The sequence below is a fragment of the Diadema setosum genome, chromosome 14 (assembly GCF_964275005.1).
Source record: "Diadema setosum chromosome 14, eeDiaSeto1, whole genome shotgun sequence".
Taxonomy (NCBI): domain Eukaryota; kingdom Metazoa; phylum Echinodermata; class Echinoidea; order Diadematoida; family Diadematidae; genus Diadema; species Diadema setosum.
Window position 1 is genome coordinate 18,800,273 of NC_092698.1, and position 19,215 is coordinate 18,819,487.

Genomic DNA, 19,215 nt, shown 5'->3' on the forward strand with positions numbered 1-19,215 from the left:
ATGGAGTATATCATTAAAACATTGAACCATCTAATCTCCACTATGTTTAAATGAATTGATATGCAATATACACTTGAACATAAAGACGCACATTATATCCAGTAATCAGATGCCTTATTTCTTCTTATGTAGTTTTAATCAAGTGATACAGATCTTTACATACAGATTGTAGAGAAACATCAGCTTCTACCCTTTATGAGTCATCGTTTCTATAAGTAAGTGCAACATTACAAATATTTGATGTAAATGTAGTTACCCTACCATGCATTGTTAGCCAATGCCACCTCCCTCTCCCCCCCCCCCCAAAAAAAAAGAAAAAGAAAAAGAGAGCAAGTGTTGCGCTGTGCCCAAAATGTCATAAAATTCATGTTTTGGTGTCGGTAATGTAGCAAGTACAGAATCTCACCTTAAAAGAAATGCAAAGCTTTGAAGTTTTCCATTTTCGTTTTCATATTGTAAGATTGTAAGTTTGCAAGATTATTAACCCTATCGACCCCCGATCGGGAGTACAATTCTCTACAAGAACATATTTACAATGATAAATATGTGCATAGAAATAAACATATTTACAATAATGAATACAAATGTTTGCATTGTGAATTCATAAATTTTCTTTAAAAAAAACACACTATAAACTAATATATTGTTCTGTTTAACGCAATTACATTGTAAAACGCATTTTTAACCACCCTGCCATTTCTAGCAGTTAGTGCACTCTGATAGTTGCATTATTATAAAAAAAAATCAATAAATGATTTAGAGAAATACAACATTACTATATTCTAATGAAATTCTGCAAGTTTTTTTAATGGCCCTTTTTATCTACACTAAACAATCTCAGGTCATATAAAACTTGTTCGCCATTGACGCCATCATCTCAACTATATTACTTTCATTTCCATTATCTGATTTGATGATATCTCTCCCACACTACTGTTGCAAATACGAACATGGCACGAAATTTCACTTGAAAGAATTGAATGGATAAGCTTGCTATGCAGTCATCTTTAAAAAGAAAATCAAAGTTTTCAGGGTTCCAGATGGAGAAAAGACCGCTGGTCTCTGTGTGCAGATAAAAAGAAATAAAAGTCTTCTGTAGAAAGCCCTTTTACTGTTAGTGAAGCTCAGTCTTAAGGTGGCATGTGTGTGTGTGTGTGTTTGGGAGGCAAGTTCCCTACGAGTTCTTTAAACAATTGAATAAAAGTAAAAATTAGATAATAGGGTCATGATGGTGCGACTTTCCGCTGACTTTTTAAAAGGAAAGTATAGTACTGGTTGAGGTGAGGATCAGCTCTTAAGTTTTTTGCTAGATACTTAGAAACTACTTTATGAAATGTTAAAAGGCATACAATTCGAAGAGATATTCAAAGTTCATTTGATAAAAATCGGTTTTGGAAATGGCTGCGATATAAAAAAACAAACAAACAAAACAAAGCAATCTTAATAAAAGGTGGGTATACCGTCTTTTATTAGGATCGCTTTGTTTTGGCTATCTCAGCCATTTCAAAACAAATTTTCATCAAATAAAATTTGAATTAATCTTAGAATCATAATACGCTCTTTCATATTTCATAAGAGGTTTCTCATTATCTAAAACAAAAAAGTCACCATTAAAAAACGTTAGAAACCGGAAACCCCATCTCACCCGAAACTGCACCATCCCTTTAATATATACGAGTAACATGAGAGTAAATTTCACTGTCATCCTGAATGACGAATGTATGATATACATTAGAAAGGTAGAGGGATGGAGAGAGGGATATAATATATATGTTATATGAAACAAAGTGACATATGAAAATCCATAGATGATGTGTTATTGAAACCCCAGCGCACTTTTATCCCCTCCCTTCATATAGCTCCATCACACAAGCAATCAATCAACGATAATGAAACTTTCCCTATTCTGTGTTATTTGCATAATTATGGTGATGGATCTCTACTCAAGTGCAAAGAACACACACCCCGAAGCTCCTCCACATTGACAAGTTAGTGGGTGATACATGAAGACCTGCATTTCAATGCATTGCTTGAGATCAGAAACACACACACATACACACACAGCACTAAGCACAAACACAGTAAAAGAAAATTGTTAGATTATTACTGTCTGAACTATTTTTAGAGTTGCCAATGGATTTAGTACTATACGTTGTGAGAAAAAGTGAGAAATTCACATAGGCCTCGCAGCATCCATTCCACTGCATAGAATGCACTGAGTCCAGAATTCATCAAAACAATGCTATTGTGAAGTGCTGCTGCCGACGTACGTGTTAACGCGCCATAGTGGCGCCGCGCCATTCGTACGTATGAGTTCTACGGACACAACCTACTGCGAAGACTTCTGACCAATTCCCCACTACTAGGGCGCCAAACGGCGTCGAGTGTACCCACGAGTCACGTTACAAACCCACACAGTGGAGGAACGCTGCTTGGCAACGCGGAGCTTCATCAGTACAGCGAGTTGAGCAAACTCTTATTTCAATCAAAGAGATTTTATAAGACTCCTCGCGGTTTGGCGCGCTCTGTGCTGTCGCAAATCATTGTAGCGTATGTGAGCATGTTGATGAGAGGAGAATTCAGCGTTGCTTCATTCACATGTTCTATTCAGTGCCAAAGACAGCTTATAGCGAGGAATTACCACAGACAATACCGTCTCTCGGCGTTCCTGCCTGCTAATAAGTTTTAATCTGTAGTTCGGATACGACGTCCAAAAGGTAGGCCAAAACATTTTCTTTTACAATGATATCTGTAGACTTGTATACCCTCAGCTAATTTGTGTAATTTATTTTGTCAATGCTATGATTTATTACTTTTGTAATTTATTCATACTTTGCATCTTCACAGAATAACTATTTTATAAAAAAAGCACCCCGAGTTATAATCATTGTAAAGTAATTATTGTTTATGCGAAGGAATCTAGCAAGTATGATGAAGTTTTAAGAGTACAATATTGTTACTCAATGGATATGTATACGTTTCATTTTAGCTTATTTCCGTATTTCCGATTGAAAAAAAACAACAACCAATGAATCAGAAATAACAAAATAGAATGATGCATGATATATAGATTGGATGCACAATAAAATGTTACTATAGCGTAATAACAAGGCGGTCAATCTATGAATTTGAATAAAAAAAAAACTGTTCTAAAACCTATTCAAAAGCGAGCTTGATTTTAAAGTGCAGGTCCCAATAGAAACTGAGCGTTAAAAACAAGATAAGGATCACGGATACAAATTAGGACCGAACAAAAAAAAAAGGGGGGGGGGGAGGAGTAGTATCAGGGAATATTGAAAATCTCACATGCAATATAGAAGAACAAATAAAACTATACGTACGATATACATATTCTTTTATTTATTTGACATTGTTATTCTATCTTGTCTAAACTTTTTCTTATCCGCTTCTTTCTCTTACTTCTACGGATTTTTCCTTCCATTCAATTCAATTCAGTTTAATTCGGTTCAAATTTTATTTTTCATTTTCTTCTTTCCACTGAACATAACATGATATACGAAGATTACAATTGATCTTAAGTACACAATAGTTGACTGTACAATAAAAATGAGAGGTAATCATCAAATTGACAGCATGTATAGAATAGTTTCAAACCAAATTTGTTACATTTTCCATGTTGTGAGTCTGAAAAAAAAAAATAAGGGGTACACTCAAAAGTACCTCGCAGTCATACAAACTTGTTTTGATGCGAGTGCCGCCATTTCTCTGATATTTGTACGACTTGAACCGTAATTTCGATATTGACCACATTTTGACTATAGTTTGTAAATATGTATGTATTTTTCTGTTCACAATTGACAAAGTACAATTTGTGATCATATGATCCACAAAATAATCCGTTATGAGAAATAGGAAATGAATTGATTTGCGGATGGAAAATTCGCACAGGTTTCAAAGGAAAATTGGTATTTTCGGTGATGTGTGCAATTCCTCCTTCAACTCAAATGACACTGTTCATCGTGTTGGCTCATGATAGCCGTCCAAAACCTCCATTCATTCTTTTCCCTCATACGTGATCGTAGTGTACAACTGTGTTATTATTTTGATATTTTACAAAATTTGTAACATCATTGTCATTTAATGACAGTGATCACCATGAAACGGAAATCCCATGCATATTGGGATTTAATTTCTTCTTTTGTCTGCATTATACGTTATATTTCAATTACTGTTCAGATTGAATAACAATATCAGAAATATATGCAAACTAAAAAAAAAAAAAAACCAAAAACAAATGGCAATGAGACCAATCTGATCCACTGAAGGTGAATTTAATTCCGTGATAACAACACATCCATTTTAGACACTGCTGAAGGACACTCGAGAATACGCCGATCGTGCTCGCCAAGGGAAGCGTCTGCCTTAGTTTCCGTTCATTTTCTCCTTCAGAGACGAGCTGGGAACAAAAACAAAAAGCATCTGTATCTTAATAAAATGAGAGAACGCCACACCATGTATTTCTGTTGGTTGATATTATTACTGCAAATATCAACCAGTAGTTAAAATTTACACTTGCATATATTGTGTGCTGTTCAAACAATGTCTGTGCCTGGTGTGTAGATGTGGATGCGTATGTAAGAGAAAGAGAGGGAAAGAGCGAAGGAAGAGAAAGAGAGGGGGAGAGGGGGAATAATGTATACCTATACATAATGATGGGTTTTCACATCTTGAGACCTAAAACTCAACCAATGTATTCTTGACCTCGCATGCAATGTGTGGTGCGCTTTCGAGTAGCAGTAATATTCCATTTGATATGTCATTGAATTTCTTCTTTTTTTTTTCAACACACATTGCGTGACCCATAGCAACGTACAGGTAATTACTTGGTAGGAAAAAGGCCACGCTGTGAATTCACCGTCTCTGGATAGGAGCTATAGTGATAGCGCTTTATTTCCCCTTGCTTTATTTACCCCTAGGGGGAAATAGAACGCTATTACTTTTTTAGCCAACTGTGAGTGTGCAAATAATCGTAAAAGCGTGTATGTCCTGACAATGATAGCAGTTCGGAGATTATGACATGACTGAATACGCTCGAAAGAAATTAAACTTTGTATTTTCTCGCCACTGCTCTGTGGAATATGTCAGCGAAGACAATGTCTGTTCGTAAGTATTTTTGTTTGTTTGTTTGCTTGCTTGCTTTTTCAGCTTTGTTTTGAGCAGTCCCCTTAGATGCTCGTTAGCTCCATTGTAGTGTCCTCTATATCAGACATAAGTCATAATGGCAAGCTTTGACCTGTAGAACAACAAAAGAATCATGATGAACAACAATACCACCTGCACACAGCCTCCACCATCCACCAACTCTAATTAGACATCTGGGATAACGGTACTCTGGTATTGTATCCATTTACGGAGCTTGGTGGCGTTACTCCTTTGTATTATGAGTGGAACGAAACCAGATTCGTGCTGTTACATGAATAGAAAATGATTGTATTGACAGAATGTAAATAGACGTTAAAAAAGGACCAAACAAACCAGACATATTATAACGACCATATTGAAACCGGAAGTAGATTGACAGGTTGATAAACCTAGATTTAATTATGAACCGTCTGGACACAGAGCATACAATCAAAGGACGAGGAATTGTATATTTGTATGTAATAATGTGACTATACGCATTGGAGAAAGTTAATTATCTCCTGATAACATCAGATCTCTCGCACATGTTTGTATTTTTCCATCATGCAGTATATATATTAACAGACCTCGACGAGTTCGATGAATTCATGACACGTGTGTTTAATCAAATGAATAGCCCCTGCATGTATTCACAAACTTTAAACCAATCTGAGATCTGTTCTCATATCGCAAAAATTCAAATGTCAATTTCTCTCATTCGTGTAAAATGAAGATATTATCTAGTATATATATATATATATATATATATATATATATATATATATACTCAACTTTAATTCAATTTCCATTTCATTTTTCGACAAGAACATATAGACATCACTTTTTTTGTAACAGAAAATAAGGGGCGTAAAACTATGTACCGGTATATGTACCCGATTCTTCGCAATATCAATCCAGGGTGCGTCTTATCATTACTCATCATGGGATTCAGTTTGCTTGTGTTCACGATGGCGCGTATTGTAGTTTCATTTGTTTTTAGTTTCCCCTTTTTTCTTTCCTCCCGTTGCGTTCGTACGAATGTCACTGTTCGTACGAATTCTGCAGTTTGTAGAGATTCGTAGATGGGGCACAGATTCTTACGGCCTTCTTACGAATTTCGTACGAACGCTGTTAATTTCGCAAGAACAACTTAAGACCTTTTAGAGAAACGAAATGATTTTCAATTATACAATGGCCCGAGAATTCGTACGTTTTTCGTAAGAACGTCTTGAGTTATTCTTTCGTCAGACTTACGGCCGTCTTACGATTTCTTTTTGTCATAAGATGGTCGTAGGTGCAACTCATGGCATTCTCAAGTCATTCGTAAGAAGATTTTACTATTTTTTGGTATATTTTGTCGGGTTGTTAAAAAGATGCTGCCGTGTTCTGTCGAAAATTCTGTAACAGTTGAAAGTTTTATACTTCAAGATGGTAGTAGTGCCAAGGAGACTACAACTGCAGCTGCATCTGCAAGTAGAGGAGGAAAAGGTTGCTGCTCCAACTCTCCCCTCTCGTTCCTTCCTCCTCATCTCCCTCCTTCCTTTTCTTCCCCTTCCCCTTTTCCTTTTGATTGCCTTCCCTTTTGGTCCCACATTTAACAGAGATGCTTTCTGGTCGATCACCTACGTAGAACAGAGTGAGGATTTGAACTTTGCGCATTTGGCTTTACTGGTATACCCCCTAAAACTCAAAAGTTGCACAAATTGTGTACCTACGCCTTACGAGTCCCTCACGAAAGCCTTAAAAACTCGAAGAGTTGTTCGTAAGAACACCGTACGAATCTCCGTTCGTAAGGCATTCTTACGAAAGACGTAAGAGCCCTCTATGAACGACTTAAGGCGTTCTTACGATCATCGTAAGAATTTAAGGCTTCTAGAATTGTCTCTCGACCCTACAAAATCTTGCGTAGTTCTTTCGATGTTCGTACGACGTTCGTACTGCCGCCTTACGAAGAGAGGGTTTCGTACGAAGTTAAAAACAATCTTGGGCAAGACCATCGACCAGGCTACGAACTTACGAAATGTCTATGAACGGTCTACGAACGCTGGTTTCGTACGGCCTTCTTAAGAAGATCTTACGAAATTGTCTAAAAGTCGTTCGTACGGCGTTCGTAGCAGTTCGTAAAGGCATTTGTGACCGTTTCCGTTCTCTTATGTATTTCTGAGGGTCCCATATCGTACAAGCTTTGCTTTTTAGTGAGACCCTCCATTTCCATTCCCATTCTTGTACTATGCATATGCATAGGCTATATACCTTAAGAAGTGCAATTATGTTGTAACTCATGATCACATGTATTTTGTTATTTCACGTTTTTGAAATTCACATGTTCTGTTAATGCATAGTATATAATTTTCTCTATTTATTTAATGGAACGATGGCTCTGCAACAAATGTTGTTGTCATGGCAACATACTTTCTAAAGGTCACCGAAGAAATGGCGATCTAGAACTTTAGTGGCTTCCCTATTTCATGCAGCGTGCATGTGCTGAAGCAGGATGCGACCTGCGTCACATACATGTACCCAATAAACATTCCACTTATCATACTCCTCATTAACATCATGCTTGCTTTAGTATGTTTCAAAAACAATAATGACAGCGATTAAGCAATTATTGTATGCAATATGTATTACGGTGCAGATTCTGTTTTTCTCGTGGGGGAGGGGGAGATACATTTGTATGTATATAATTATGTATATTGCGTGCATGCGGAGGCGGAAACATTATGTTTGACTGCATGATAACTTTATGATCATATCCATACCACGCACTTCACTTGCAGCACTTGATGGATGACTGTTACGCATCGATTTGTGTGTCATTGCCAAAATGGATGACGAGTAAACGTTGTGTGCGTTTTGAATATTTACCCGTTGCCATACCATCGGTCAACAAAAGGCAGTTCACTGGAATGCTGTCTAAAAGCTCAGCAAGACGTATAGTATACCGTCATGAAAGGTTCCAGCATAAGGGCCTGTGTTTGAAGCTTCTTGGTTTGATGCAGTGCTCCATGAGCTCTGACAAAATCGTTCTCTAAGGAGAAGAGAGGAGTTGTCTTTGCAGTAACAAGTCCATCCAGGGAAGAATGGTCGAAGACCAGTTTATCGGTACACCCTGTTGACTCGGCTGTTGACTAGGGACGATGTCTCGGCTACAGTTCGTTTTTTCCGCAGGTTCGTTATATCGAAGGTTCGTTAATCCAAAGATTAAAAAAAAAATAGTTCATGATTCTTAAAGTTCTTGTATCCGAAAACGGAAAGAAAAGTTTGTAATTCCGAAGGTTCGTTAGTAATTATCTTCTTGTCGTTTTCAGATCAACGAACCTTATTTCATTTTTCGGATGAAAGAGCCTTCGGAATAGCAGGCCTTGTTCATTTCAGATTATAAATCGAATCTTCGGAGTAACAAACATATCTTGCTATGACGGTATTGGCCTGTGCGTCATTCAATGACCGTTATTCAGCTGAAAGATCGAGGAGTTTCAAACACAAGCTCCTTGGAAAAGATCCAAGATCAAGAAATGGCATGTCACTTTTACGCGAAAGGTCTGCCTATTGGCAGATCCATGATATTTTACAAATGCAATGTACAAGCTGAGCTATACCCTGCAGTTACCCATGAAAAACGTATATGATCGACAAAGTCTTCTTTCCTGACAGAAGACCAAAAAAAAAAGAAATAAAAGTACTCAACTGATATGTGAAACTAGGATGTAGGAAGAGGCCCTGTGGCTTAGGTTTGTATTCCGCACAGTTTATAATAACATTCGCGACGAACAGCGAGGTAATGAGTGCATGATAGCACAAAAGAGCTCTTCTCTACTCGTAAAAATGAGCTAAAGCATTGAGTAAGTTGCGCGGTGTGAAATATAAACCCCTTAGCCGAGATTCCTGACAAAGGCTGATGTGAAAGTATTAAAATAGGACTACTTTGGACGCTGCCTGCATGGACAGAAATGTCTTATTTCAGATCCTTTTATGAGTCCCTTTATGTGTGTGTGCGTGTGCTTGTGTTTTAGTTGTTTTAGTTTAAACTCACTTATGATGCGGGCGAGCTTTCCCGGTCGTCAGCTATTCCTACTACCTCAAAGAAGGTACATCTTTCAGCAAAAGTAAGACAACCTGAGCACATTGTGTTTTGTATTTTAACGCCTTCCTCACTATTCATAGACAAAATACACTCTCCGTGTTTGACATGATATAAAGTAAAATTCCCTGTATCGGAAATCCCGTCAAAAATGCCCATGAACATGATGAAAGAAACAGTCAATTGAAAAGTCCCACTCTCCGATTAGCGAAAAGCTGCGGCAACGCGAACAGGTTGGCCATCTTTCCGAAACCAATGAACGATAGGCATACTGATTACCGGTACTTTTTCGTCGTCGAATTTTCACTCCAGCAGTTGGTGAAAAGTGCGAATGGTTGACTTTACAATTTCAATGGTACCAATAAAAAAAAAACCAACAACAACAGAAATGGGGAATATTAAAGAAAAACAACCAGTAGGTTACTGACACTACTCTCATCAGCAGATAGCAGACCAATTCGCTTATATACAGTTGTATAAGATTAACATATACTTTATAAACCTGGTCATTTTACTGTTATACTTCCACCAAAAAACAACAGCAATGAAGTGACTTCATTAAAGGGGATGGCTAGTAACTGATCAGTGGGAATCAGTGGGAATGCTGGGGGATGATTGTTCAAATTCTTGTGGGATTCATTTAAGAGTACATTATATATCTATTGTTGTGTGAAAATTATTTGCTTCAGAATGGTCTCATATTCAAGTAATGTGCAATTTAATGGTTCCAGGCCAGCATGCCTGTACAGTGACGGGGCATTAAACTGCACATTACTTGAATATGAGACCGTTCTGAAGCAAAATATAATTAATGTACTCTTAAATGTACTCTTAAATGAATCCCACAAGAATTGGAACAATCATCCCCCAGCATTCCCACTGATTCCCACTGATTCCCACTGATCAGTTACTAGCCATCCCCTTTAAGGAACTAAGAAAAAAAATGTTTGAAAATAGGGACAGAAACTCAAAAGTAGGGTAATTGAAAAAAAAAAGTGATCTTACCCCATCGAAAATAAAAAGAAAGCGTACAAGTGCCAACATGTTATAAATGAATCATACATTCCAATGTTGTTTTTTGTTTCAGTGTATTTTTTTTTCAGTTCGGCATTAAACATCAATTTTCATCATACAATATACCCGAAAACCCCACGACGAAAAAACAAAAACAAAACCATAATCCCGTTAGTAAAGATATGAGGTTTTTTTCAAAAATGATGGCAGGACACAGTGATAAATATGTATGAAAAAATGTGTGATGATTTAGATGCTGAATACAAGGAAATATTACGTCATCATAATGATTGTAATTTGATATCGTGACACCGCGGTTTCGATTTCACCTACCTAAGAATTAAATCAATGAAAAAATAAACAGTACGAGCTGGTGTACAGTGAGGTGGCAATCTGATCCATTTACTTTTTATGAATGAATGGATAGACAGAATGTATAATCAAATGGGTCGGGTGTGTGAGCGAAAGGCAGTCGTATCGCTATGCGCACTTACAGTCTACATGTGCGGACTGTCTGGGCTGTAAGAAAAATCGATAATGCTGTCACTGTTGGGATAATTGTCTTCTATTGTTAGGTACTGTGTATACAACTCGTCGACCTAGCTACGTGGGTGCTACACGACCAGTGTGGCACGGGATGGAGAAGTATTTACGGAAATAGGTTTGTAGCAGAACTCGAGATACCGGTTGTCTAAGGCTTCTGCTGTAAATCGTCATTCAATGCTGCCGTGTCGCCTTATGGCCAGGCTAGCATTTTGCGGAGTGTGAGCCTACAATGTAGCTAGTCGTCAGTCGCTTTCATTAAAATGCTACGTCTTGCTGGGCGTCGATTCTTCGCTTCGTCTTCCAGTCGTTCTCACATTGCCCTGATTACATCATTCGCCATGGCTTGGAGTCACGTTGATTCGTCTTCAAGAACACCATTTATAAAATCAACGACCTGCAGGGGAAAACCTCAGTAAGGGGAAATCAGGTTGGGTGTATACGTCTCTTCAATATGGTATTGTGGGTTTCCCCGCACGTGTCATTCACCAGTTGAAACTCACTAATGTGTTTAGACCTGCAAGTGTTCATGCACACAAGGTGACTTGTTTCTATTTTTGTTTTTTCAACCATACCTCAGTTGGAGCCATGAACGCACTTTGATACACGTGGTTCACTTCATTTCTCAGGGTCTCTGACGGCAGAAGTAAATAGTTTTGACACCACACCGAGCCAAGCAATGAAAATTAAACCAGCCAGCTCCAACGCCGAGGGAGGAGACCAAGGCACCGATGACGAGCACGCTCCCGACCAGGGCCGGGGGCAAGCTGTGGCTGACGGTGGTAATGAGAGGGAACGAGGTTTTGGTTGCAGTAGAGGGTAAGTTCAATATGATGATGATGATGATGATGATGATGATGATGATGATGATGATGAAGTCTTGTATAGCGCCGGTATCCGCCAAGTCAGGCGCTCATGGCGCTTGCTCCAAAATAAATACATAATTCAGCTTTATATATTGCTGTTTTCCCCATCGGTTTCTGTTTCTTTGCATTCGTGCCTGCATTAAACTTGCAGATGGGTTATATATCACTGATTTTTATCTGCTTAGTATCTCCCAACTTGTCGATATTGATGCAAATGTCAGCTTATTGCTCTGACACTGTTCTAAACAACGTAAAGAAGTTTGTAAACTGGCTGCTAGCATAAATGACGTCCAATAGCTTACGGGAAAGTTGTGTGATTTGGACCGTACATTCCCATAAACATATAGGCCCTATACAGACTTCTACTAGTATTCGGTCTGTTAGTGAAACTTGAGCGAGTCTGTTTGTGATAGGAAAAGCGAAAAGCGTATAAGGTATGATGAATGTGAGTAATTATTTCATCTTTTATCTGCTCCCAAATTCTGACATATCCATTAACTGAACGTTTCAAATTCGGAAACCACGTGGCCACCTCTTGTTTTGTTATCTTTAGGCTCCACTTTTCCTTCACCTACACATGTCCCAGACAGTAACTTTGGCTTTGACAATGTCAGACAATGTCATACATTCTGAATTAAGGTGAAAGTACTTTCTCGTTTATCAAAATATTGGTCGAAAGTATAGGAATTTCATAATTTATGTTTCTTTTTTTTCTTAAAGGCTTGTTTGTACATTTCTTACTGTCATTAATGTTGCAACATGTTCCCTATGCAAGGGCTGTTTATGTAAAAAGAAAAAAAGAAAAAAAAAGAATTAAGGGTCAAAGCTCCATTTTTCTACCCCCATCCCCGAAATCTCGGTGCTTAGCCCTCCCAAGTCATGGGTTTTTATGCGTTATTCCGATCTTATTTTCCTGATTGCTTTTATAATATTCTGAGCGCCAAACGTGTAGTAGGGGGTAGCCCCGCCCCCTTTCACCCAAGGATACGGTTCCGCCCCTGATAATGTACGTGTATTTGTTTTTGATGAATTCATTTCAATTTCGCTCTTCTCCACCTTCCCTTTAGTAGTGTTACTCACACATTAATATCTTTGTCACTATAACTGAATTAATTTTATCATAATATTGCATCATGCAGATACTCTCGGTTTGTGGCAAACTATCCGTCCGTTGTTCTGGTCGCAGTGCTGGTGTGTGTGCTCGGTCTTGGGGCCGTGGCAGTCTTCACAGGACCCTTGCCATCTTTCGAAGAACCAGCTAAAGTACGTTTAGCAATTATTACTATCATCTTCAACAAGTTGAGGGAAATTGTGTTATCAAATGCGGTGGTGAGCAACGTCAGGTTTGTAGTGCGAATACAGATGCTGTAAAGGGCCTTTCGTGTATGTTGTGTACGAATCTACAAGCACTTGTGGTCTGTAACTTTGTTGCCATTCTCTGCTTTCAACTGTCTAGTTTTACGATTATCTGCTCACTTGTGATGCGGAGGTAGTTTTTGCTTCTGCACTTCTACCTCAAGCCTTACTCGAGCCTTTGAAGGCTTTGACCTTCCATCTTACGTTGTCTTATAGGGATTCCAATTGAGTGTTAGACTCTCTAAATCGCCAACCACCTCCGACTTTGCACACGGTACTCTTCATTTGCATTTTAATCATGGGACAAATGAAATTGGTGCAGCCGAATAGAAAGACTAAATTGACAGAACCAGTGGGTGAGTTTGCTTGTAGTGTGGAATCTAACCGTCTGATATGGCAGTGTCTGCACATGGCAGAACTGTGAAAGGTTACAAGAGGAACAGTTTCTTCAATAAAAGAATCACTGACAATAATGTCAAACTGGAGACCTGAGTCTTAACACATAATCTCAGATCACAGAAGCTGTTGAAGATGCATATGGTTCGTGCGCATTTCTTTATTTACAGATGTCTTAACTCATTTATGAATTAACATTTGCCAAATTTGCTTTAGTTTTTCTCTAATGTATAAGATTGATATCAAGACGTGAAAAAAAAAATCCAACGGTGCATCATGGCAACATTAATTGTCAATTCTGCAACTGCGTCGATTTGTGTTGCTCTGCAATCATATAATACACAAAGACTTTTGACATGGTTACGGTCGAAGCATATTGACGCTTTTCGATTCCTTAAGTGACCATTCAACTGAGTTCATAGCAAAATCCGTTGTTCACAGCTTAAAGGCGCACACTGTATAGCTTGTTCCATGTGATGATCTTTTTCGTGTTGTGTGCCTCGACTGCAGGGGTTCCGAGCGCGAGGCACCACCCTGAGCGCTCGCCTTCTGACATATGAGAGGCATTTGCACCCGGAAGACTCTGCAACTGTGTTGTACAACCCTTATCCGTCCACTTTCAACGCCAGTCTAACTGCAGATGGAATCTTCATCGTCGAAGATTCGGACTCAAGTGACAGCAATCTCAAGACGTCGGTACTTCGCTTTACTCCTTCTTGCCAACATTTTTGTAAGTTGTCCATCTCTCTTGCTCTCTGTCCTTTTCACTTTCGCTCTCTCCATTATTTCTAGAACTGATATTTTACCCAAGACTATAATTGTTTGTTGCTGTCTGTAGTATGTGAGCACCGGAAGACTGGTTACGTTCGTTATGATTAATGTCAGTTCGAATTCTCATCAACAAGTGACTTCTTGAGCACGCGTACACTGTAAATAGGAAATAGGAAAAACAGTCAACTCAGATCAAATTACTTGAAGATTCGTTTTTCCCGCGTTCTTTATCGTATAAAAAAATCGAGCTACCGGTTTTATGAGAAAGAAGGCACTGATACCTGTTTATTGCCACGTGGTCTAATATCAGATGGTCTACTTCCCAGTTCGTCTTACACCACAACGGCTAAACACATTTGGTCTACTTTAAATTTCGTCTAATACCCGTTTGGTCTTATCCTCACTTGGTCGAACGAACTGTTTGGCTAATTTTCCTTCCGTCTAATGACCAGATGGTCTAATTGCAATTTTGTCTCCTTGGATATTTTCCATTTAGTCTAATAAACTGTGGGAATTAGACGAAATGGACATAGCCCACCTGGAAGTAGACCAGCTGGTAATGAAGCTAAGTGGCAATTAGGCTAAGTTGTCAATAGACGAACTGGTTGCAGACGAAATGGGATTAGACCATTTGGGTTGAGACTGAATGGCTATTAGACGAAATGGGAGTAGACCAATTGATAGATCACCCTGATACCGAGGCATCTGAGATTGGTTATGTCAGAGCCCAATATTTATCGTGTATTACCAATGCTACACCACAACGCCTATTCAATTATTCTCTGAGGGCTTTATTTTTTTGTCTCATCTTGTAGTGAGAGACCCATTGCGGATGGTGTACCAGTCTGACGGTGGAGCGGACATGTTCTCTGCAGCCGTCATGAGAGCTGTATGTCAACACGACCGGGAAAACTATCGCGAGACCGACGCATTCATCAGCCATTGTTACACAGACAGTGGTACATGCTGTCCAACGTGGTCTCTCGGGCATGTGACAGCCCTCGTCGCCGGTAAAGACTCTTGCGCGGGGATCGCTGAAGCCGACGTAGAAGTTTTGAAAACACTCCTCCTTGAATGCGTAGACGATTATCGAGCTTCAAGTGCTTGTTTTGATGGCACTGATGATAACACCTGCATCAGCGTACCAGACAACTGCACGTACTACAGTACATTGATTCATGCTGTTTTCCATTATCTCACGCCCGATGATTTTGCAGCACTGGTATCGGAAGGAAATTTTGCTCTGGAGTACACGCTGGTAGCTCCTCCCCTCCCGGATTGGTATTGGTATGATTTTTACAATGATCATATAAGCTCGTCCTCCCTTCAAGGGGATTCTCTGCGAATAATAGGCATCGGTGGAGATTTCAAGTTCGAACTTTTCGCACCTTATCTCTTGTCGGACTCGCTGTACATAGGGATTGGGTGTGCTTTTGTTTTGTTCGTCATATGGCTGTATGTTGGGTCTTTATTCATCACCCTCATGACTGTGTTAGGTATGATTATGGCAATGGTAGTTGCTTATTTTCTTTATCACACCATATTTCGAGTTCCCTTCTTTGGATTCATCAACGTAGTCACTGTTGTACTTGTCATCGGCATTGGTGCCGACGACTGTTTCGTATACGTCGACATCTGGAAGTTAGTCAAGGCAGAAATTGGGGGAGGCCGACATAACCATGCTAAGATTCTCCAACAGACGCTCAAGCACGCTTCGATCACCATGTTTGTGACGAGTTTCACGACGTCGTCGGCCCTGTTCGCCGGGATCGTCAGCTCAATAACCGCCATTCGCACCTTTTCGGTGTTTGCGGGCAGTTCCATCATCGTCAACTTTGTCCTCACAATGACGTGGATCCCAGCGGCCGTGATGATCCATGAAAAGTACTTCTTATGCAACGGCAACGACGAGGAGGGCTCATCCTGTAAGTGTTGTGGATGTTGGTTTGCTGTTGGGCGGTTTTACACCCGTATAGCCAGAGCTGGCAGCACCTTCTTCGAGGTCTATCTGCCAATCGCCATCAATAAACTGAGGATACTGTGGATAATCCTGCTGACTGGGCTCGGAATAGGCGGATTTGTCGTGGTCTTCATCACACCAAGATTGCGCCTGCCGTCCCAGTCCGATTTTCAATATTTCAGAAGTAGTCACATACTCGAGCGATACGACCAATTCTACAAGAAGAACTTTGCCTTTGAAAGCGACTCTGCCAGGAACTTGCCCGCCTTTGTTGTGTGGGGTATTAAGGCATTGGATAATGGCGATCACTGGGACCCAGACTCAGAAGGAACGACTGTCATGGACGAAACGTTTGACGTCACATCAGAAGAAGCTCAACAATGGCTGTACCAGTTTTGTGCAGATTTCCGAAATGCGAGTTTCCACGACAGCGAAGCAGACCCAATGCTCGAGGAATGTTTTATCGATTCTTTCCGAGATTTCATGGAGGGGCCATGTATAAATCCATTAGATGGTGGAAGTCTCTATCCATGCTGTAGTCAAACACATTTTCCTTTTACGCCCGATTTATTCGTTCAGTGTGCAAAAGTTTACTCCACGATACGCTGCGTTCTTTATCCACAGAACTGCAATTATGGGAGTCCCGGTCTATTCTTCAGTGACGATGACACCATCGTTGCACTGACTATTAGTTTGCAAACAAATATAAAGTTATCTCAGGATTACCAAGAAATGAGTAACTTCTGGCAGGAGATAAACCAATTTGTAGACTCACAAGTGGATGATGCGCCAGCGGGAATGGAGAATGGCTGGTTCGTGAGCATCCGTGATCCGCTGTTTTTCTACGATCTACAGAATGGCCTGGCCACCGGTGCACCGCTCTCAGTCGGCGTGTCTCTGGCAGTAGCGGCTGTCGTCTTGCTGATAGCCATCAGGAATGTTCTAGTGACCTTGTATGCCATACTGACGATTGCATTTGCAGTTTGTGTCGTCATTGCATCTGTCGTCCTCTTGGGTTGGGAGCTGAACATCTTCGAGTCGACCATCCTGTCACTGGCTGTCGGACTCTCGGTGGATTTCACGATCCACTATGGCGTCTCCTACGGCCAGGCTCCTGACGAAGATCGTGAGGGGCGGTCCATGTTCGCCTTGCGGACACTGAGCGCCGCTCTAACCATGGCGGCGCTAACCACCTTCTTTGCTGGAGCCTTCATGCTGCCCGCAACAGTACTCAGCTACGTGCAGCTGGGTACGTTCCTAGTTCTCGTCATGACCATAAGCTGGTTCTACGGAACGTTTCTATTCGTTTCGCTCTGCCGTACCATCGGACCTCAGAGAAGCTTCGCGCAAATCTCACTATCGTGCTTCGTCAGGAAAACGAAGTCTGATAACACAATTGAAATGACAAGAGAGAACCACGCGCATGAGCAGCACGTCGACACTTCTGATGAAAGATAATACATTTCCAAGACGTGCAGTAATGGCTTAAATATACATAATAAAGCATATATTATATAACACAATGTAATCGTCACTTGGTTGCGACCAAATTTTGTCCTTGCTGGGTCAAAACCCTTGACACTTAAGGACGAAACCACTTGTATGAGTCTAAAAGCCATTGTCATATCGGCACATAGGAAGAAAAAAAATATCTTTCAAAAGAATCATTTTGAGACTACGTATGTTCTTACTTGAATGATACACGAGTTCCAAGAACAACCGTAATGTACAGTTGTAGTACCAAAACAACAACAACAACAAAGTGTTGCTTGTCCATACAGTGTGTTTACGAAAACAAAATATTGATTTATAATTATTATATATCATCTGTTCCATCCTTAATATTGTATATATATATATATATATATATATATATATATACATTATTTTTTATTCATAATTATGCACTTATTTGTTGATTGCTTTCCAAGTGCATTCTATTGTGCAATTAAATTTCATATGTGTGCAGAGTGCAATGTGGATGTGTGCATTATGCTATGTATCATCATAACGTCACGAGAGATAATGTCACCGATATGACTATTCAAGGGAAAATTCTTGAAAGTTATTTGCTTTTACTTATTGTGGTAGTATGCTATCTTGAAAAACGTGCGATGAGTGAAAGAGAAAAGCTAGAGAGAGAGAGAGAGAGAGAGGAGGTAAGGGAAAGGGAGGGGGAAGACAGTGTAGAGAGATGAATATTGAGGAAACATATTACAATTTATGCCAAGAAACGGGTTGATGAATAAGCCTTGTATTCAAAAGGGCTGTGCATTGCCTAAATACAATGTAGTTGAAAACATGATTACTGCATTGGGACATTGCTCATATACTGTATAACGCACTTCTTAAAAATCAAAAACTGGCAGAGAATTTAGTTTCACTGATGACGGACACTAGCTAGAAAGATCAAACAAAAATGTTTTATGCAAAACTGGATCTATACAGTAGAAGTATTTTGTTACTTATTTGTGAATACACCTTGCCTTACAAGTAAAAACGAGATATGATTGAATAAATGAACTTTTATTTTAAAGAATCAATGTTTATTTTTTTATTACAATGTACATTCCATTGTAATATGAATGACTTTTGAGTGCAAATAGTGTATTCAATCGTTATCATGTCTGTAAAAATAATGGCTGGAAGCACTGTGCATTATACAGTGCACTCCCGTTATAACGAACACGGTTATAACGAAATTCCGGTTACAACGAAATAAAATTTAGGGCCGCAACATTATCAACTCTATGTATTTTTATTGTTTATTCATTCGGTTATAACGAAATTTCGTTATAACGAAAGAAAACTGCCGGTCCCGAGGACTTCGTTATAACGGGAGTCCACTGTACCATATATCAATATTACATGATCTTGAATGCACTGTATATCACATTATGCACGGAAAATATTTAATTAATTAATTAATTCCATTTTGATTGTAGGTAACGATATCCCTCTGTCAAAGTCATGTCGCAGTCTGGGTGTTATGTTTGACTCTCACATGGCTATATGTCTGATCAAATCACCAACATTTCTAAATCAGTCCGTCATCAATTGCGCAATATTGGTTTTATTCGCAA

General features: G+C 39.4%; 1 protein-coding gene across 1 annotated transcript in view; it reads left to right on the top strand.

The window, feature by feature from the left end:
* LOC140238185 (protein dispatched homolog 1-like) overlaps nucleotides 1–17,590 on the top strand; it is a 62,210-nt gene extending 44,620 nt beyond the window's left edge. The window contains exons 2-5 of the mRNA XM_072318123.1: nucleotides 11,413–11,602; nucleotides 12,789–12,912; nucleotides 13,912–14,131; nucleotides 14,988–17,590. Coding sequence (XP_072174224.1) covers nucleotides 11,413–11,602; nucleotides 12,789–12,912; nucleotides 13,912–14,131; nucleotides 14,988–17,590 — 3,137 coding nt within the window. The remainder of the gene's footprint in view (nucleotides 1–11,412; nucleotides 11,603–12,788; nucleotides 12,913–13,911; nucleotides 14,132–14,987) is intronic.
* Nucleotides 17,591–19,215: the final 1,625 nt, after the last annotated feature.